The sequence below is a fragment of the Nyctereutes procyonoides genome, unplaced genomic scaffold, assembly GCF_905146905.1.
Source record: "Nyctereutes procyonoides isolate TBG_1078 unplaced genomic scaffold, NYPRO_anot_genome, whole genome shotgun sequence".
In the NCBI taxonomy this organism is placed as follows: Eukaryota; Metazoa; Chordata; class Mammalia; order Carnivora; family Canidae; genus Nyctereutes; species Nyctereutes procyonoides.
The window spans coordinates 18768939-18788619 of NW_026575024.1; the positions used below are offsets into that span (position 1 = coordinate 18768939).

The 19681-nt window shown below is 38.8% G+C and overlaps 1 protein-coding gene across 1 annotated transcript in view; it reads right to left on the bottom strand.

The window, feature by feature from the left end:
• TOP1 (DNA topoisomerase I) overlaps positions 1–19681 on the bottom strand; it is a 92213-nt gene that overhangs the window by 35258 nt on the left and 37274 nt on the right. Inside the window, exons 4-7 of the mRNA XM_055345296.1 lie at positions 6569–6692; positions 4713–4768; positions 1479–1574; positions 422–500 (exon numbers count right to left, since the gene is read on the bottom strand). Coding sequence (XP_055201271.1) covers positions 422–500; positions 1479–1574; positions 4713–4768; positions 6569–6692 — 355 coding nt within the window. The remainder of the gene's footprint in view (positions 1–421; positions 501–1478; positions 1575–4712; positions 4769–6568; positions 6693–19681) is intronic.

The following is a 19681-nucleotide window of genomic DNA, read 5'->3' on the forward strand; positions in this document are numbered from 1 at the left end:
ATCATATGTCCAAGGGACACCTAATCAAAGGCCTTTAAAACACAAGAGAGTTTACCCAAAGTGAGTGATGAGAAAGCTTCCTAAGATATAAGAAAGCTCTAAAAAACATTCTTAAGGAAAACTCTTCCCGGTTGTAATCCAAAGTATGATTTGTTAACACTTCTTCCACATGCGTGAAGATGGTGTAGTTTCTCCAAAAATGTCAGCTGGCAGCACAACTACGGGTAGACACCTGTGAAGGCTAAGAGATCTTAAAACTCACAGTGCCATGGCCACTGTTACACATGTATGAGTTTTTCTCAGCGTTTCCTCTACCATAGATAAATATACTCCCTAAAACTCATCTGCCTTCAAAACTTGTTTTATGGACAACTCCTTACTCCAAACCCATGCCTCCCAGGGCCACCGTCTCTTTACTAACCTCTTCTTCCTCCAGTTTTCGTTTCTTCTCTTTCTTGATATCTTCTGCTTTAATTTTCTTATTAGGTTTATAATCAGCACTACAAAGGGGAACATGAATAAGCAATTAACAACTTTGACACAATAGTTCTCACCAACAGGATAAGGACCTCCAAACTCCTCTTGGAGGCTTCCAATGCAGTCATGACTATTATTCTTGGCTGGACATTCTATAGTCAGAACAGGAATGGAAAAAGTAAAGAAGGCCTGACCAAGGACCAACAGTTACAGTCCTACACAGAACAAAATAATTTATACTAGACATAAGCTTGGAAGAGAAGGGGAGTGGAGGGCTGGCTATCTATTGAAACAGACACCACTAGAAGATCAAAGTCTGGGAACCAAAGGAACAGTGCCGCAATGGCTACCACAAGGCAATATCCAGCTGGAAAGGGGAAGAAATAAATACCATATACATTCTAAATGAAGACAAGGGAGTTCACCAAGTATTTCTCTCCTCTCTTTCCATCCACTTTCTACCATAAATCCTCTGTAGATTCCTAAAGTATGATAAACTATACAAGACTGTACATAAGGAACAGAACTTAACCTCATAGAATCTGAGAAAGAGGTACACATAGGTCTCAACCATTTTAAGTAAGAGCAATTTTATTATCTCTATACACTGAAACTTCACTTAGGATAGATTGACAGGCACAGATCCTAGGAAAAATTGCTTTAACAGTAAAAAATTATCTGTGGTAGGTGATAAATTTAAAATAACTTAAATAATTTAAATATTCTTTATGAATTCTGTATTATTTGCAATTCTTATAATAGGTATTATCTTTTTAATATGAAAATAAAAATATAAACATATACTCTCTAAGCCTCAGATATACTACTTATTGCAACTCATAACTCAAATATAATAAGTTGCCCAGTCCATTAATCACAAATTCCAAATGACTAAAGTCAATTAATGCAGTTTTTCTGTGTACTGGGGAGATCTACATCACATTTATTCTTTAAAAAATCCTTTTTGTTTTCAAACTCAAAGGATTAAAAAAAATACTCACTCATCCTCTTCTCGAGGTCTCTTTAATGGCTTTATATCCTCTTTAGGAGGAGCAAAATACCCATCATCTTCAGGTTCATCTTTAATTCGTGGTGGACTAAAAAAAAAAAAAAAAAAAAAAGACTAGTAAGTTTGAGAACATCTACATTATGTTAAATAATCTAAAATAGGGATACATCATCTCACTGATAAGGAGCTAATAAGGATAACAACACGCATTTGTACATATTGTAAAAATTTTCTGTAACCACTTCTTTTCACTCATTATCTCCACTACAACCCCATGAGATAGATAGTACTATCCTTATTTTATAGATGAACAGGTAATATCAAGACCTCAGATCAGGACTCCTTAATCTAAGTCAATATTCTTTTCTACTGCAGCTTAGCTGCCTTTGCCAGCATGACCCAAACCACAACAGGAACAAACCTAAATTGTTCCCTCACCTGGCACAAGGAATCTACTATATATTTAAACCCTTGAATGATCCAAGCTGATTAAGTATTCCAAAAGCTAAGTATAGTTTTTGCAAGGAAGGGAGTAAAAATTTATTTTCCAAATTTATACCTTAAAGTTGTAATGGAAACTACCCTTAGTTACATGGGAAAATAACTAAGCTGACATTACAACAAAAGAAGGGCATGTGCTAAATGAGAGAAGAGGCTCCAAACAAAATCTATTCATTGTTCAACTTCCTCCGCTGGTTTACTTACTCTATACACAGAAGAGTGCCTTGCCCTATTTTTGTTAAGACTTTTTGCCTTCTGAATAAAATGACTCTATTAGGCAACTATTTTGAATCAGAAAGAGGAAGGAACAATTAAAAAAAAAACAACCACTGGGTGTTATATGCAACTGATAAATTATTGAACACTACACTACATCTGAAACTAATGATGTACTATATGTTGGCTAATAGAATTTAAATTAAAAAATGAAATAAAAAATAAAGATAAAAATAAAAATAAAAAATGAAATAAAATATATAAAAGTAAAAAAACAAAAAAACCATGGGACCAGCAATCACCACAGCCTTGGGATGTTCCCTGGCCTGACACATCTCAGCAGAACCTCACTGTTCACAGCCAGAAGCACCTACAAAGCTAACTCACTACAGAAAAAGCCTCCCAACATGAAACCATCTGTCTCTAAGGGGTTCAAGGGATAAGCATCCAGACTCAGCTGCCAAGGACAGTCAAGATATTCATGGGGTCTCAATGCTACCACCACCCCCCCACACTCCCCAAGCATACTGGATCCCTTTGCTTGTAACAGAATCTGAATGTTTTTTTAAAAGAGATTAGCTTTTTCTTACTTCTGCACGTTTCTCAAATGCCAATTTCTACAGCTGCTTCCCTTCACCATGGAAATCACTAACATAGCATCAAGAGTCCAGTATCTCCAAATACTTTGCACCAGAAGGAAAGAAACCTCGCCGCTGACCCAACCAGTTAAGTAAATGCTAGATCCTAGTATTGTCATGGGTGAAGTTTACAACATGTGGGAAGGATTACTAGGCCTGAAGGAAGAACTTCTAAAACAATTTATCAGAAAACTGTGTTCCACCCAGTAAAGCATCTCGATTGTCTACAAAGACAAATATGCAGGCTAGCAGGTGGTCCAGGAAGGTGGATATAGAGACCACTGCCTGGAAGCCTGCGTTCCTAATCATGGAAAGTCTGAAACTGAATCCTGGACTACACACCACAACCAGAGTCTATTCATATGTTGGTGTTAATTTATAAAAGTCCTAGATGGTCTCCTGGCAGAAAATAGCCATCTTATCCTCACTTTACACCTAGGGTAAGTTTTCAGCTCTAACACTTCTTCCATTGTATTATTCTGCATTCCTAGAACAGTTACAAAACATGCCTGAAGAGGGCACCTGCTTCTCCTAGCCTAGGGACTCAGAGTTCATGGCAGAATTTTCAAAAATATTCCCAAACGAAACTGAAAGTTCAAAGTTTCAAGGAAGTGAAACTCCCCAACACTTTGTTCCAGTCAATATGCAAACCCTTCCAACAACTCCTAGGAAATCCATTCTGTCACTCAATGGAGTGAGACTATATGATCAAAAACTCTTATTTATTTCAAACTAGAGGGGACCTTAAGGCTTTTTTTTTTTAGGGACCTGAGGCTGATGAGGAAAACAGAACCAAAATGACAAAACTAGTACAGGAAAACCAATCTCTAGATTGTATGCATTTTCCTCTTCTTGAAAAGATGATTTTTTTTTAAAAAAGATTTGAGAGTGTATGAGGGAGGGGAAGAGGAAGAAGCAGACTTTCTACTGAGTGGGGAGCCCAATGTGGGTCTCAATCTCAGGACCCTGAGATTATGATCTGAGCCGAAAGCAGACACTTACCTGACTGAGCCACCCAGGTGCCCCAGATAAAGTAATTCTACTTAACTCTACACCTGTTCCTAAAATGCAGACCAAGTAAGTTTCTACAGATGACCCTTAGAATACAGTAGTTCCTTCTTATCCACAGGGCATATACTTCAAGACCTCCAGTAGATGCCTAAACTATGAGAAGTACTGAATCCTACATATACCATGATTATTCCTATACATACATACTTATGTTAAAGTTTAATCTGTCAATTAGACACAGCAAGAGAATATTAATAAAAAGAGTAATTATAATACCCTGTAATAAAATTTATGAGACCATGTCTCTTTTTCATGAGATCACCACCTACTTCCTGACGGTGGTTGACCATGGCTAAATGAAACCACAGAAAGCAAAACTGTGGATAAGGGTGGTAGACTACTGTACTACTAAGGAGGAATTCAGAATAGGGGTTTTTCAGGAAACTCCATAATTACTAACGGACTATGAAGTTTCTTTTGGGGGAGATGAAAATGTTCTGTTATTAAGATAGTGGGGTAGGGGGAGGTTGTACAACCTTGTGAATACACCAAAAACCCATAAACTGTATGCTTTCAAAGGGTGAATTTTACGGTATTTAAATTATAACTCAATTTTTATAGCAATTTCTTCCTGTCTTATCTTCTCAACTCAAAATAGCCTTCTGGAAAATGTGCTGGTCAGTTTCACTAAATGACACTTTAGAAATGCTCAAATTAGCTTAGATCATGTCCCCTCACTGCCAACCTCCTTGGAAACCAACAGGTGGCCTGGTCAGTACAATTTAGGTAAGTTCAGACAACACTACAACATACACAGCTGGCCAAGAGAAAGAGCAGCCAAGGTAGCAGAAGAGTCTTACCTAGAGAAGCCATTTTCCTTCTCCTTTTTAATTTTTGCATCCCCAGAGGCTCTAACCTGAAAATAATAGTAACTGATTAGTACCTTGAAAGGACTAAATTTGAAAAAACCTCTCTCTTATTTGAGAACATTCGGCCTCAATTCTTGGAGCATCTTGATCACAGACTCTTATTATTAGCAAAACTGAACAGGTGAACTAAAGGTCTTGACATTTTCCTAAGACTCATTTTTTACAGTTCTTCAGGGCGAATCATCCAATTTACTAAGAAATGTTTCCCCTCAAAATGGCAGCTTTTTACATTCAAATGATAGCAAGTCCCCCTCCCTCAATAAATATACTCTCTCAAGGATTTGCCCTTGGCAGTGCGCAGAGAAAATAACAAAACGAAATAGTCTGTTTCCTGCCTTCTCTGATTTAGGCAGAGTATGTTCACACACACACACCCCTCCCTTCCCAGACATTCTCGGTCTTTCAAAAATCTTTACACATACAAAATGATACATATACATATGTGTGCATATATGTGCACACACATATATACAGTATATCTCTGGAAGAACACAGAAAAATGGTTGGTATAGTGGTTGCCCCCCCAAAAGAGAAAAAGAACAATGAGCAAAGGGTGAAAAGGAAGGTGTAATTTTCATTTTCTTTTCTTTCAAAGTTTTATTTATTTATTCATGAGAGACAGAAAGAGGCAGAGACACAGGCAGAGGCAGCAGGGTCCCTGTGGGGAGCCCTATACAGGACTTGATCCCAGGACCCCAGGACCACGACCTGAGCCAAAGGCAGATGCTCAACAAATGAGCCATCCAGGTGCCCCAGAAGGTGTAATTTTCTTTTCTCTCTTAAGTGGGTTCCAATGCTATGCATGGAACTCAATGTGGGAGTTGAACTCACGACCCTGAGATCAAGACCTGAGCTGAGATCAACAGGTACCCCAAGAAACATATACTTTTCATTGTATTCTCTATTTTAGATTTCCTGAATTTACTGAGTACCAAAATTACTTTCTCAGAAACTAAAATAACTATTTTTTTTACTTAAAAATAAAAAAATTTTTTAGGTTTTTTAAGTAATCTCCACACCCAACATAGGGCTTGAACTCACAACCCTGAGATCAAGAGTCACATAGACGCTTCTGACTGAGCCAGCCAGGCACCCCAAAACAATAAAAAAAAAATCTATACATAGTACTACCTTTTTTTTTTAAGAACTTATTTATTCATGAGAGACATAGAGAGGCAGAGACACACAGGCAGAGGGAGAAGCAGGCTCCATGCAGGAAGCCCAATGTAGCACTTGATCCGGGACTCTGGGATCACACCCTGAGCCAAAGGCAGATGCTCAATCGCTGAGCCACCGAGGCATCCCTATACATAGTACTTCTCATTTGCAGCCAGATGAGCCTAGAGATTTTGAGAAGGCTTATAATGGTTATGATGGAACCGAAAGCCACAAAAGCACCAACATCACTAAGTTTTCACTCAGGAAGGACCCTTCATTCAAGAGAAGGCCAACATGGCACTAGGCCTTCTCCCAAGACCAGAATTAATTTTCCCCATAAAAGGAAACTGGCATTTCCAGAAACCCTACATTCTTAATTTATCCATTTGCCATTTAAAGTAAGATAATGACATGGATAGATTTGGTCCTATGAAATTCAGCGGTAAAGGGCTTTGGTTTTCATAGTTTAAGACTGTGACTGACACTGAAGTCTCCTGACAGAGACCTTTTTACTCAAAGGCTAAAGAATCTTGCTGTGCAATAAGGGTACTTTCAGGACCTGCTTTTAAAGATAAAGAAAATGAAAAGTACATCCCATTGCTCTTCCTTCCCCACTGAAAGTTCTGTACCTTTTCCTCCTTTCGTTTTTCCTTGTCTCTGTCTTTGTGTTTGTCTTTATGCTTTTCTGAACTTCCATCTTTATGTTTGGTTTTCTCCTTCTCTTTGTGTTTCTTTTCAGAATCTTTATGTTCACTGTAGAGAAAAAATAAATAAACCACAGAGTTAGCCCAGAGCAGGGACCACAAGGGTTCATTTCACAAGATCAACTCACAAGATAACTCTAAGATAACATGAAACCATGGAAACTTACAATGCTTTAAATAAACAGTCCTGAAAGAAGGTTCAAGTAGAGGCGCTTGGCTACTGGACTTTATCTTGTTTGATGTTTTTATTTTTTTGAAGGGGCAAAGAAACCAAATAGAGAAAGGTAGTTATTCTAAACATACCAGGACTTTTTTTTTAAGTGACTAAGAACATACAGTAAGCCCACCATTTCTACAACATTCTACCAGCAAAAACTATGATGGATGAAAGCTCCAAATTGAGCATTCACATCTGACGTGAGAAGGTAAAAATTCACAAAATATGCATCTCGTGGCTTTGCGCAGTGAACAGCCCAAAAATACAGTAAATGTTTCCTGCTAGCTTTAACTAGGAAAAGCTAGTCATTTCTATATGGGGCTGATAAACCCTCCTTGGTCCTTCCTTTACAGTAAGAAAAGATCCAGCTAAAAGTAAAGACATATCCAGCCCTCAACGTTTAAAAGTCTTACTTTTAAAAGGGTTTGTGGATATACTGGTAAGCATTGCTCCTCCGGAAAACTAAATATGACATTACAAAGCAAGTGCCATTAAAATGTTCATACCCTAGGATCTAGCTCCTAGAAGTTTTTCTTTGGAAAATAACATCACAAATGATATTCCATTTTGATGTTTTCCAAAACAAAAAACAAACAAGAACAAAGAAACAAACAAAAACCACAAAAAAAAAAAAAAAGATAAAACCTTAGTAAAGAACAAAGGAGGAACCTGTGCTGTATCAAATTACACAGCCCTTATGCTATAGTTTGTGAGCCCTATGAATATACATGGACAGTGTTTATGGCCACATAAGAAACAGGAATATATAGTCACCACAACTATATAAAAACATGCACGGGGACTGAAGAGGCAATAAGCAAAAATTACAAGCTACGGTTTAGGGTAGCAAAACACGGAAGGACCATTTTCTTCAGTGCACTGGGCAGGTAGCTTAGGAACCTTGTTCACTGCACCAACCACTATATTCCACAAGTTAACAAAAGGACTTGAATTCAAGGGCTATGAATTGCGGAGCCCACCCCAGACACAAGACAGCTGGCAGCAACCTCAGCTGACAGACCTAGAGTGGTTCCAGCCTTCCCCACCACCAGACTGCATTTCCCATCTGCCACATTTAGCCTTCAGTCCAGAAAAAGTAGATTTTACCAGCAACGAGCTCATTACGTTAGGCTGTGTCCATCCCAAGGAGTTTGTTCTAAAGATTCTGCCAGCACACCTGAGCCCATCAAAGGCCAGAGAGGGAGCAACCAATGATGGCAACCAGGTAGGGGAGAGCATAGAACCTCGGTCAGAAACGCATCTGCTGTCACACACATCTCTGTGCATGAAGAGAGCCTCAACTCAAGACCGGCATTCGGGTAATAAATAAGCAGAAGCAGGAGGACCGAGGGACCAGCAGAGACAGGACTACAGGTTTGGGAAGATCCAGGAACTGTCAAATGGAAAGATAACAATGCCCACTTTTTCTTATTTATATACTCCTCCATGTTGCTCTCATTAGGTTATTTAGATGTGCCACAAAATGAAGCAACAAGTTTCTCCATGAGTGAACATTTCCTTTTAACTCATTAGGGCTGCACCTAGTTTCAGCGTACGTAGAGGTACATGGTCACCAAGTTTCCCACCATGCTCCTTGCTCTCAGCACACAATTATGTCACTCTTCACTCGGTGTGTTCTCGTTATCGTTTTTACCTAAATGCAGTGTTTTATCAAAAAATTGTCCTTTACTTTGTACAAAGATGGCTCCCAACTTCATTAGCACTCTTACTTCCAGTTCTCATTAAGCTCTCCGGCTTTAGAATGACTGGTGAAACAGTAAGGTTGCAGAGACTGCAACAGATTCTTCAGAAGTTTACACGTATGAGATCATGGTTTACACCCATGAAATCCTACTACCAGCAAAGCATGTGAGCTTACTATTTCATTATACAAGCATTGTAGTTTTAATGCTTTTTAAACATTAACTGTAAGAGGAATTACTGGTCATCTACACAAGTGTTTGTCCAAGAACAAAAACCTGGAATAATTACATCGACAATACTTAGGGATGAATATCTCCCCACAGACACAATAAGAAAAACTCCCACTCTAAGCAAGCACTGTGCTTGGTATTTTCATATACATTATTTCATTCAATCCTCACAACACTCCTGTGAGATAGATTTTATTGTCCCTTTAAACTGATTTAGGAGAGGAGCCAGTTTTTCAAAGTCTAACTCAAAGTTACAATGTTAGAAAGAAAGGAAGTTGGGATTTGGATTTAACTCAGTATTTCCATCTCCAAGTTCAGAGCACGTTCCAGGAAATCAGTACCATCACATGTCCATGAAATTGATACCTTACCCCTTAAAGCAGACAGATGTTAGAGACAAATAAATGCATGGCCAGTCTGAGATTTGATATAGAAGGTCAAAACTTTATTTTACCATTAAGTAGTAACTTCCTAGAAGAGAGGCCTTGGGTATCTGAAATGATAAAACCTTTGGGATAGCTGCTCTTCCCATGAAACTATAAATGGTTGATTCAGGAACAGAAGTTTAGGAATGCTCAATCTTCCTCTCTGTTCTAACATTCCTCTGTTCTTTTTCTCAATGAAAGCAATTCCTAGAAAGGACATAAGACTGCTTCACTAGCAACTGGCTCTCTGGTCTTCTGGGGCACCTATCTCTAAGTATATACACACTCCAGTTTTCAGCTTTGCCATTCATTATCACACCAAACAGAGATCAGAGAAGACGTCAACAAATGACAAAGCAATGAGATAGTACTTAGGCCACCCCCAGGAAAGTGAAAAAAGTCAATGATAGTTCCTCTGCTTACTAACCAGAGAGAAATCTACTCAGGAAATTCAAAGTTCCTGCTAGAGTAGTAACCCTTTTATAGGTCATAATTAATCAAAGACCAGAATGAGACAAACTACTGAAGTGACTTTCTAAAGGAAACATAGTCTCCTCCTCTATTCCCAACTGTTTAGATATAAGAGGATAGGTATGAATTTTTATATACTAAGTGACCAGGATTCAGGATTGAGAACACCTTGTGGTAGAAAGTATCCCATTGTAGACTGTTAAAAATTTGGGTTAATGGAGCTCTGAACATGATGCTAACAAGTCTACTTGTCAAGTGCATTCCTGTCCCTGCCTCCAGAAATAGAGAACAGAGTGCTGGGAGTCCTACCCCCTCATCCATAACTCCCATACTGGCAGAAAGCTTGCTAAGACCCAGTGTCAGTCTTTCCTAAGAAATCTACCTGAAGTAAGTGGCAAATGCATTTGGGGGACAAAGTCTGATGATACAGAAGCATGTCTAAAGCTGAGCCATGGTAGGTCTGATGCAGGAGTTGGCCAGTAGTAGAAAATGGAGCCAATCTGGGACCACTTAGACTGACTCATCATCATTCAGGATTTCCTAACTTGGAGGTTAGGAAATCTTTTTCCAAAAGTCTTAAAACTAGTATGACTTTCATCGTGACTTAAAGAGCAGCATCTTTTCCACTTATAGTGAGCTGACAGAAATTCTGACCAATGTAGAAGAATTTGTATGTTGACTGCTTGTTTTAAGAGATGTTACCCTTTTTTTCTGATCCTGCCACTTTTCCATACATAATCGACACAATATGTCAAAGTCACAAAATAAGCTTCAGGAAAACGGGAAGCTACAACACTGGCCAGTTCAAAGGCAGCGCACAGATGATTGGAAGCACTAGAAAAGCTTCAGTGAGGCTACAAGAGAACAAACCAGAAAAAAGGCTTACTACTGACCACAGTAAGAAACCTAAACATCTGGATCCCTGGGTGGCTCAGTGGTTTAGCGCCGCCTTCGGCCCAGGGCATGATCCTGGAGACCCGGGATCGAGTTCCACATCAGGCTCCCTGCATAGAGCCTGCTTCTCCCTCTGCCTGTGTCTCTGCTTCTCTCTCTCTCTGTATCTCTTGTGAATAAATAAATAAAATATTAAAAAAAAAGAAGAAGAAGAAACCTAAACATGTGAAGAAAATATACATTTTAAGAATGAGTATAATCTGAGGATACAATGAAGGCCAAATACAGATAGTAGCTAGCATTCCTAGAGCCTCTGTAATGGTCACATTTTTGGATGAAGTATGAATTTCATCCTTAGAACTCTGGGAGAGAAAACACCAATTACTGGCCAGGTTCAGAAGCTGACTCCTTGGCTCAGGGCTCGTGTTTGTCTGGGGATAAGATCCACCACACTAGCAAAGCCTGGACAAGCAAAAGTCAATGCCAAAGAGAACAAAAGAGTCAAAGCCACATCTCCAGAATGTTCATGCCTGTCTTATGCTTCAATTAGCTAAGTTGCACTAAGGAAAAAGTGATAGTGAAACCTTTGGTCTGTTCTGTTAGAGCTGAACAGACAACAAAGGTTGACCTGTAAGGCACTGAGGCAGAAGTGTGGACATAGGGAGAGGGTAGTAGAAAACTAGGAGGAAAAGGATTTTTTTTTGCCTGGGAGGGCATTTGCTACCCCTTTAGGAGAAGCAACAACAACAAACCTGTGTCTGATATTCTGGGAAGCTAGGATGCGGATTGTGGGAAATTGTTTAAATCTGTTAAAGAAAACAAAAACGATCTGTCTTCTATCACCAATAAAAATATTTAACAGATACCTGAATAGCATTAAGAGCCATAGACTCTTCTATGCAGTTTAAATTCTCATAACAAAACTCTGAGCAAGTATCAGTATCTCCATTTTCTAGATGTGGATACTGAGACACAGAAAAGTTAAGTAACTCATCTAAGGAAACACCTCTAATAAGAGATAACAAGAATTTAAATCAGGCAACCTAGCTCGAGAGTCATGGACTCAACCACTCTGTTACGTGACTTTTCAACAAAACAAAGAAACCCTGCCAGAGAGAGAAGGAAGCTGTCTTCTGAGAATAGGACTTAATTACTAATGGCTAAGAGAATAAACTCATTCTGGCTACCAAGGCCCACTCTTCAGGGCAGCAGAGCCCGGCAGAGTGCAAACCAATGGAATCATAGGGGATTCCTATCGGAGAGCCTAGAGAGTTTCAAAGTTGTGAAGGGAGGAGACTCATGGCCCCTTCAAGGAAAGGAAGCAATTATGGTTTAAATAACATTTGCTAAATAAAAAATTCTAGGTAAATTCAAAAGCTATCTCTGTGAAAAGAACATAGTTTCTGGAAGGCTCTAAGAAACAAAGATTTCCTAATAGTTACTAAATAGAAACAAAGATTTCCTAATAGTTACTAAACAAAATCACAAGAACTATCAAAACTTTGAGTGGAATGGAATTTTACAAATTATTTATAGGCCCCTTATCAAATGGTGGCTAGATCCTCTGTGTACCTTTTTCAATTATTTTCAATGGCTTCTTGCTACCTTCAGATTCACGTCCCAGCTTTCTGAAATTACATTCCATAGTTCTGCCTCAAGCTGCTTTTTTGGACCCCATTTTCTATCCCACCTTCTGTTAATCAAGGGTCCACGTAACTGGATTCTTCCCAGAGCAAAGTACATTACAGAATGTCCATGTCTTTTTAATTCTTTTCTCATTGTCTGGAATGCCATCTTTCCAGCCATTATCTTCCCTTGTCAAGATCTTAACCATCTTTCAGTGGCTAGTTCAAATACCCTTTCTACCATGAATTCTTTAAAAAAAAAAGAAGGAAAAGGAAAAAAAAGATTATAGTTCATCATCATAATATAGCTAGATATAATTGAAAACCAGGGCTCCAAATTGATGTTATCAATAAGGAACTACTAAAAAATTAAATCCAAAGACTACCAAAATTGACAGCTCTGATTTATCTGAATGATACTCTACTAGTATGTATGGTAATCACCACCACCTCAATTATTTAACATGTTAGTTTCCAAAGAGCTTTCATCTGCAGAATTCCACTTAATTCTGCCCCAACAAACTTAAAAGCTTGGCCAGACCAGTACTGTTATCAACACTTGACCAAAATGGAAAACAAGACCCAGAAGTTAAACAACTTGAATTAGGACACACAACTAGTAAATGTAGGACACATTTATTTAGCAAATAACAGAGCCTAGACTCTTGACTTCTATTTTTGTGTGCTTTTCACTATATCACATGGACTCCCATGTGAATGGTGGTGGCACTGCAGTTTCCTCCTTGCTAAACTACCCAACTTCTCTACCTCCTTAGGTTAACCGTCCATTTCCCCCAGATACGTTGATACAGGGATGTGCAGATAAATGACAGGTTTTGGCAAGCAGCTCATAAATGTTTTAAATTTGATTCTGTTAAAAACTTCCCCTGAGAACTGGTTGCTTAGTTCCAGTGCATTTTCCTAGGATCCTGCATTCTCTCAATTTTAATTCAGGTAGAATTTAGAACTGAAGGGAAAGCAGAAACCAAAAGCATCCTTATCCTCAGATGTTTCTCACATTGACTGTACAGATCAGCACCGCCAACATGGCTGGAAAAGCACTTCCCTTACTATTTCACAGCAGTGCTTTCTGTCTTCCCTGGCTTTCTACACATTTGTCACTCCAGCCTGAGTGCCAGGCCTACAACTGGCAAGAGACACACAGTCAAAAACTAGTGGGGGGGGGGGGGGGGGTGCATGGCAGGAAGAATTTTGTTTTTTTTTTCTCCACAAATGACAATCCTTTATCTCTAATCCCCCCCAAATTGCTTTTAATAATGTTTATATAAGAGGTCTAGTATTAAAGATAATTTGTGGCTAAGAATGCAACTTTTCAAGAAAAGTACCTGGTGAGATCCTATAAGCCATGCCGAGTGATTCCTTAGTATCTAGAAAGAATATTCCTGTTCTTCCGTGAGGATTTATATATATATATATATATATATATATATATATATATATATATATATTTTAAAAGGACCTGAAGTGCTAAATATTAACGTTAATAGAATGTTATGTTCAGGGATCCCTGGGTGGCACAGCAGTTTAGCGCCTGCCTTTGGCCCAGGGCACGATCCTGGAGACCCAGGATCGAATCCCACGTCGGGCTCCCGGTGAATGGAGCCTGCTTCTCCCTCTGCCTGTGTCTCTGCCTCTCTCTCTCTATGTGACTATCATAAATAAATTAAAAAAAAAATAAAAAAAAAAAGAATGTTATGTTCAGAGACAAATAATCGAAGACATTATTTTTGACTTTGGTATAAACTCTTCCTACAATATTATAGGCCCAAAATCTATTAGTTGGAGATGGGGTTTTCACAGGGTCAGAATTTAATGAGATTAATACTTCTCTTGCTGAAATCTTCAGTGATTTGGGGTCTGAAGAGAAAGAGGCAGTGCCCGAAAGGATCTGAGCTGCCAACCACATGCATATGAGAAAGAGGCACTTGTATGTACACAATTTAGCTACACAACTAACCTTCCTTAGGGAAGATTTTTTTACTGAAAGCAATAATGTAGTGGAGAAAAACAGACAATAACTCAGAAGCCCTGGTCTCTCCTCCTTGCTCTGCTAACACACCACCATGTGACTTTGGGCATGTCACTTCTGACAACTGACCACACAAAAAGATAAGATGGAGTGATCTTTAATACCCTCTCCCTTATTTTGTACCTTAAGAAAGAACAATACAAAAGAAAGTATATGAATAAGACAGAATCTCTTTGGATGGGTCCATATCCCATTCTGTCTCAGCAAAAACTCTGGTTTCCCATTTTCAGACATTCCAAGTATGCAGCATATGTTACTAGATGGGAGAAAGATGCCTCCTGGATTTGGGTCCTAAGTGTAGCCTAATTGAGAAATGACTGCTGCTAATATCTAGCAGAGGAGGAAAGACCTAGAAACACATTAGTATACAACTTGTTTCCTCGTAATACCAACAAAATCATGCCAAATTGATTAGCAAATACTGGAATAAAATTAAGCATTTTTCTTAAAAATTTTATTCCTTTGAGAGTAAGCAAGAGAGAGAGCGTGAACATGGGGGTGGTGATGCCAGGGGAGAAATAGATGTGCCCCCCTTTCCCTCCCCCCGAGCAAGAAGCCTGACACAGAGCTCTATCCCAGTATTCCGGGATCATGACATGAACCGATGGTATACACTTAAAACCAAGCTACCCAGGCACCCCTAAGATTAAGCATTTTTGAAGAGAACATGTTTAACCTTAATTATCCTGGGCTCCAGAGGTGCTTGAACAATTTTCAAAGTTTCTTTAACCTACTACAGAAGGAAAGTAAAGAAGCCCAAAACTACTAGAAAGATCAGAAGTCACTTAAAAAGGAACACAGTGTATAGGATTGTACTGAAATATAGATATATGACCAATATACTTGCTTTGCTGCAAAGAGGTAGTGTGTCGGCAGAGGTCAAAACAGGAAGTATTTAAAAGTCAGCTTACAGCACATCAACTGGTTAAACTGTCTTAAACTTACTCACATGTGAATTAGAGATCTGGAGCTAGACTTAGTCATGTGTAAACAGCTACTCAGGCCAGGTTTTTCCAATGCCTCTTGACAAACAGGCTATTATTTCTTAAGTATTTTGATTAGAAATGAAAATATTAAAAGGCACAAAATTATGTTAGAACAAATTCCTGAATTTGCCTATGTATAATCTCAGGAAAGTATGCTTGACAGAGGTACAAAATACCACCTCCTCATATTTGTGAAACAGTTAAAGAGCTTTTTATACTTACTAACTCCCTAGGTTCCCTCTAAAGTGTGTATTAATATGCGGGAACTGAAAAGAGGAGTTGAGAAAGGTTAGGTAACCCAACCAAAGTCATGTGACACCTAAGCAGATGGACCAGGAGGAGGCTGCCTTCTAGACAAAAGCGATTAAGCTACAATGGACTTTCCAAGAAAAATGACACCGAAACCATTTCCTTTATTCTTGAAAAAAAGATTTTGATAAAAGAGCAAGGCCAAACTGATGCCCCAAAGTCTTTTATGCCACTTTCACCTAATCTTTTTCCCCACAAATGATGATAAATTTTGATTGGTGAAATCAGGTGTTCCAGAGAAAAAGGGATCAATCTTTATAAGTTTGTTTTATGGCAGCCTCAATGGCCTAGCAGTTTGGTGCTGCCTTCAGCCCGGGGTATGATCCTGGAGACCTGGCATCCAGTTCCACGTCAGGATCCCTGCATGGAGCCTGCTTCTCCCTCTGCCTGTGTCTCTGCCTCTCTCTATATATATATGTCTGTCATGAATAAATAAATAAAAATCTTTAAAAAAAGTTTATGTTTTAAATATTAACCTTTATTTAAAAAAATTTTTTTGGATCATGGCAACAAAGAAATTAGCATTTTTTTTGTTTGTTTGAAGATCTTATGTATTTATTTGAAAAAGAGAGAGAGAATGAGAGGTAGAGGGAGAGTGAATCTGAAGCAGGCTCTGCACGGAGCACAGCCCCACCAGGAGCTTGATCCCACTACCACAAGAAATGACCTGAGCTGAAACCAAGAGTTGGATGCTTAACTGAGCTATCCAGGGTGCCCCCAAATTAGCATTTCTTTATAAGCATTTTCCTCAGGTGATGAAGTTCTTTGTGGTCAAAGACTACCTCATTTTTTTTGGTACTTCACATCAATTAACACAGGATGCACATGGCAGGCAGAATAAAAAGACTTGTTTGATGTGATCCAGCAATTCTACTCTTAAGTATTTACCCAAAGAACTGAGAGCAGCGACTCAAACAAGTACTTGTACACCCATGTTCACTGTGTTATTATGATAACCAAACCAATATGTGTTATTATGATAGCCAAAAGATGGAAACAACCCAAGCATCCATCAACATGGGAAGAGATTTTTTTTTTAATGTGGTGTAGACACACAATGGGAGTTATTATTCAGCCATAAAAGAGAAATGGAATGCTGATATGTGACATGGATAAACCTTAAAAACATTAGATTAAGGGAAATAAGCCAGACACAATTAAGGATATTTTGTGATTTTACTTATATGAGGTACTAGAACAGGCAAGTTCATAGAGACAGAAAGTAGAAGTTGCCAAGGGATGGGAGATGGGAAGACAATGGGAACCCATTATTTGATGGGTTCAGAGACTATTTGGGATGATGAAAAGTTCTGATGATGGCTGTACAATACTGTGAATACACTTCAAAAAGGCAAAACAAAACAACAAAAAACCCCAGCAAAACATGTTATTGATATTTTACCAAAAACCCACAAAAAACTTGTTTGAAAAATGGGAAGACCAGAGGGAACTATCCTGTAGAAGAGTAAGACTATATGAAAAGAGAAGATGGTAAATGGTATACCCATAGGTACTCACTGATTCAATAAATATAGATTAGTTAAGTAATCTGCCAGACACTATACTAAGCCTTGAGAATATAAAAGGAGTAAGACAGACTTCAACTCTGCTCTCAGAGACCTTAGGAGTCTGTTGGGGAATACAGAGAAATAAACACACAATTACAACACCAATGTAGCACGGCAATTACTATGATAGGAACATATTCAAGGTGCCAGAGAGCACACAGAAGTGGCACTCAATATGTGGAGGGTGGGCAGAAAAGATACCTGTAAGAAGTCAGGTCTACGCTGCAACTAAAAGAATGATATTAAGAGGGCAATAGAGTACTCCGGAACCAGTAACAGCATGCTTTAAGGCCTAGAAGTATCAGAAAACATGTGTTAGAGCAAATAAGAAGTTCCAGGAGACTGGATATGGAATGTGAGAGAAGGGTAAATGGCAAGAGAGTTAGCAGAAGAGAGCCAAAAACAGAATTGCCATGTGCACTGGAAGGAGGAAATAAGAAAGGTGGCCAGAGGGCACCTGGGTGGCTCAGTAGTTGAATGTCTGCCTTTGGCTTGGGTCGTAATCCTGGGGTCCTGGGATCCAGTCCCGCATCGGCTTCTCTGCTCAGTGGGGAGCCTGCTTCTCCTTCTGCCTGTGTCTATGCCTCTCTGTGTGACTCTCATGAATAAACTCTTAAAAAAATAGAAAAAGAAAAAGAAGAAAAAGAAAGAAAGGTGGAAAAGGACAGAGGCATGAAAGGCAAGGGAAGCTGGTCTTAAGGAGGACTGGGCCCAGAATATGGTGTATCTTGGCAAATGTTCCATGTGCCAAAAATCTCTATTCTGCTGTTGTTGAGTGGAGTATTTGATAAATTTCAATCAAATCAAGTTAGTTAGTTATGTTCAAGTCTTCTACATCATAATGATTCTCTGCTTATGCTATCAATTGAGAAAGAGGTAGTAAAATCTGACTATAAATTGTCTATTTCTCTTTGTAGTTCTATCAATTTTTACTTCATATACTTTAAGGCTCTGCTATTAGTATATAAACATTTATAGTTTTTATGCCCTCCTAATTGGTTCCTTTTTATCTTTCTGAAATGAACTTTATTCTTGGCAATAATCTTTGCTCTCAAAAATACTTTGGTAGATATTAATGTAGACTGAACAACTATAAACTAGAGAAAAAAAGATACATATGAATTGAGACTGGATTCGACTACTGACATTAAATTCACCAGAGTAATGAAAATGGAAACTAGATGATCAAGTAGTAAGAAATGAGTTAATTGGAAGGAGGGGGGCACCACAGAAGTGGTAGATATACATAAAGTAATGTCTCCACTAGAGAAAATCTGGTTATTCTAATGATTCACAAAGACTTATTCATGAGTTCATTAGCTATATCTTAAAATTTTTAATGGTTCATAAGAACAGTCTTAGAAAGCAATTCTCACTTTTAACTTGTCTGCAGACAATAAGCTAAACTAATGAAGCAGTTCTAAGAGACTCTAGGCTGGAGGCACTCGTTCCAATGCACGACTAATCTTTATATTCCCTTTTAACAAAACTTAGGCCACTCTGGGAATGTCAGATAGCATTCTCCCCATCATATGCCTTTAACTCAAAATGGAAGCTAAGTCCTTATTTTCAACAAGGGGTCTCATATCCAAAGATATGGTCAGTCTTTGGGCTTAACAACTTGTGCTTCCTACACCAAAAAATGGGAGCAAAACAAAAAAGAAAACATCTTACCAAAGCTTGAATCCCTGAGAGCAGCACTACTGAATTTCATGGATATTGGTGGTCACTGGCTTCTGTGAGAGCTGAACTCTTCTGATAATTTGATGAAACTAGGAATGCTCTCTCTAGGAAAATCTCATCACCTAACCTTTTACATATGACTCTAGGGGCCTACAGACAATGGAAGCACAGGGTAAGAGTTTTTAATTTATACCCACTGAAGTACAGAAAGATATGAAGCTTCATATATACAGCTTCATATGTATACACAGTCACCAATCCAGTTGCCTCTTATCAAGGCAAGTCTCTGGATTGTTATAATGAATCCATAACTGACTTAGTTAAAAATTATAAATAAAAAAAATTTTTGAGGAAGAGGAGCAGAGAATCTTAAGCAGGCTACACGCCCAGTGCAGAAACACAGGGCTTGATCTCACAATCATGACATCATAACCTGAGCCAAAAAGTGTCAGACGCTCAACCATTTGAGCCAAGCAGGTGCCCCTCCCTCCAATTTTTTAAACTTTATTTTTTTTATTTGAGAGAGAGCACTTACGCAAGCATGAGCAGAGGGAGGAGCAAAGGGAGAGGGAGAAGCTGACTCCCCACTGAGCAAGGAGCCTGACACAGAGCTTTATCCCAGGACCCCAAAATTGTGATCTGAGCTAAAGGCAGACACTTTACTGACTGAGCCACCCAGGTGCACCCTCCCCTAAAATTGTACCTTAGTCAGCTATGTACTGAAAGAAAATTCACCATACTTGCTTTGTACATCTTGATCTGAACAAGAGCATCCCCCTTAAGGCCTGAATGATCAAGGTTATACTCTTAGCAACTCTGGAATCAAATACAGTCTCTGCTTACTCTGCTATCCATGCTGTTTACCTGCGGCTCAAG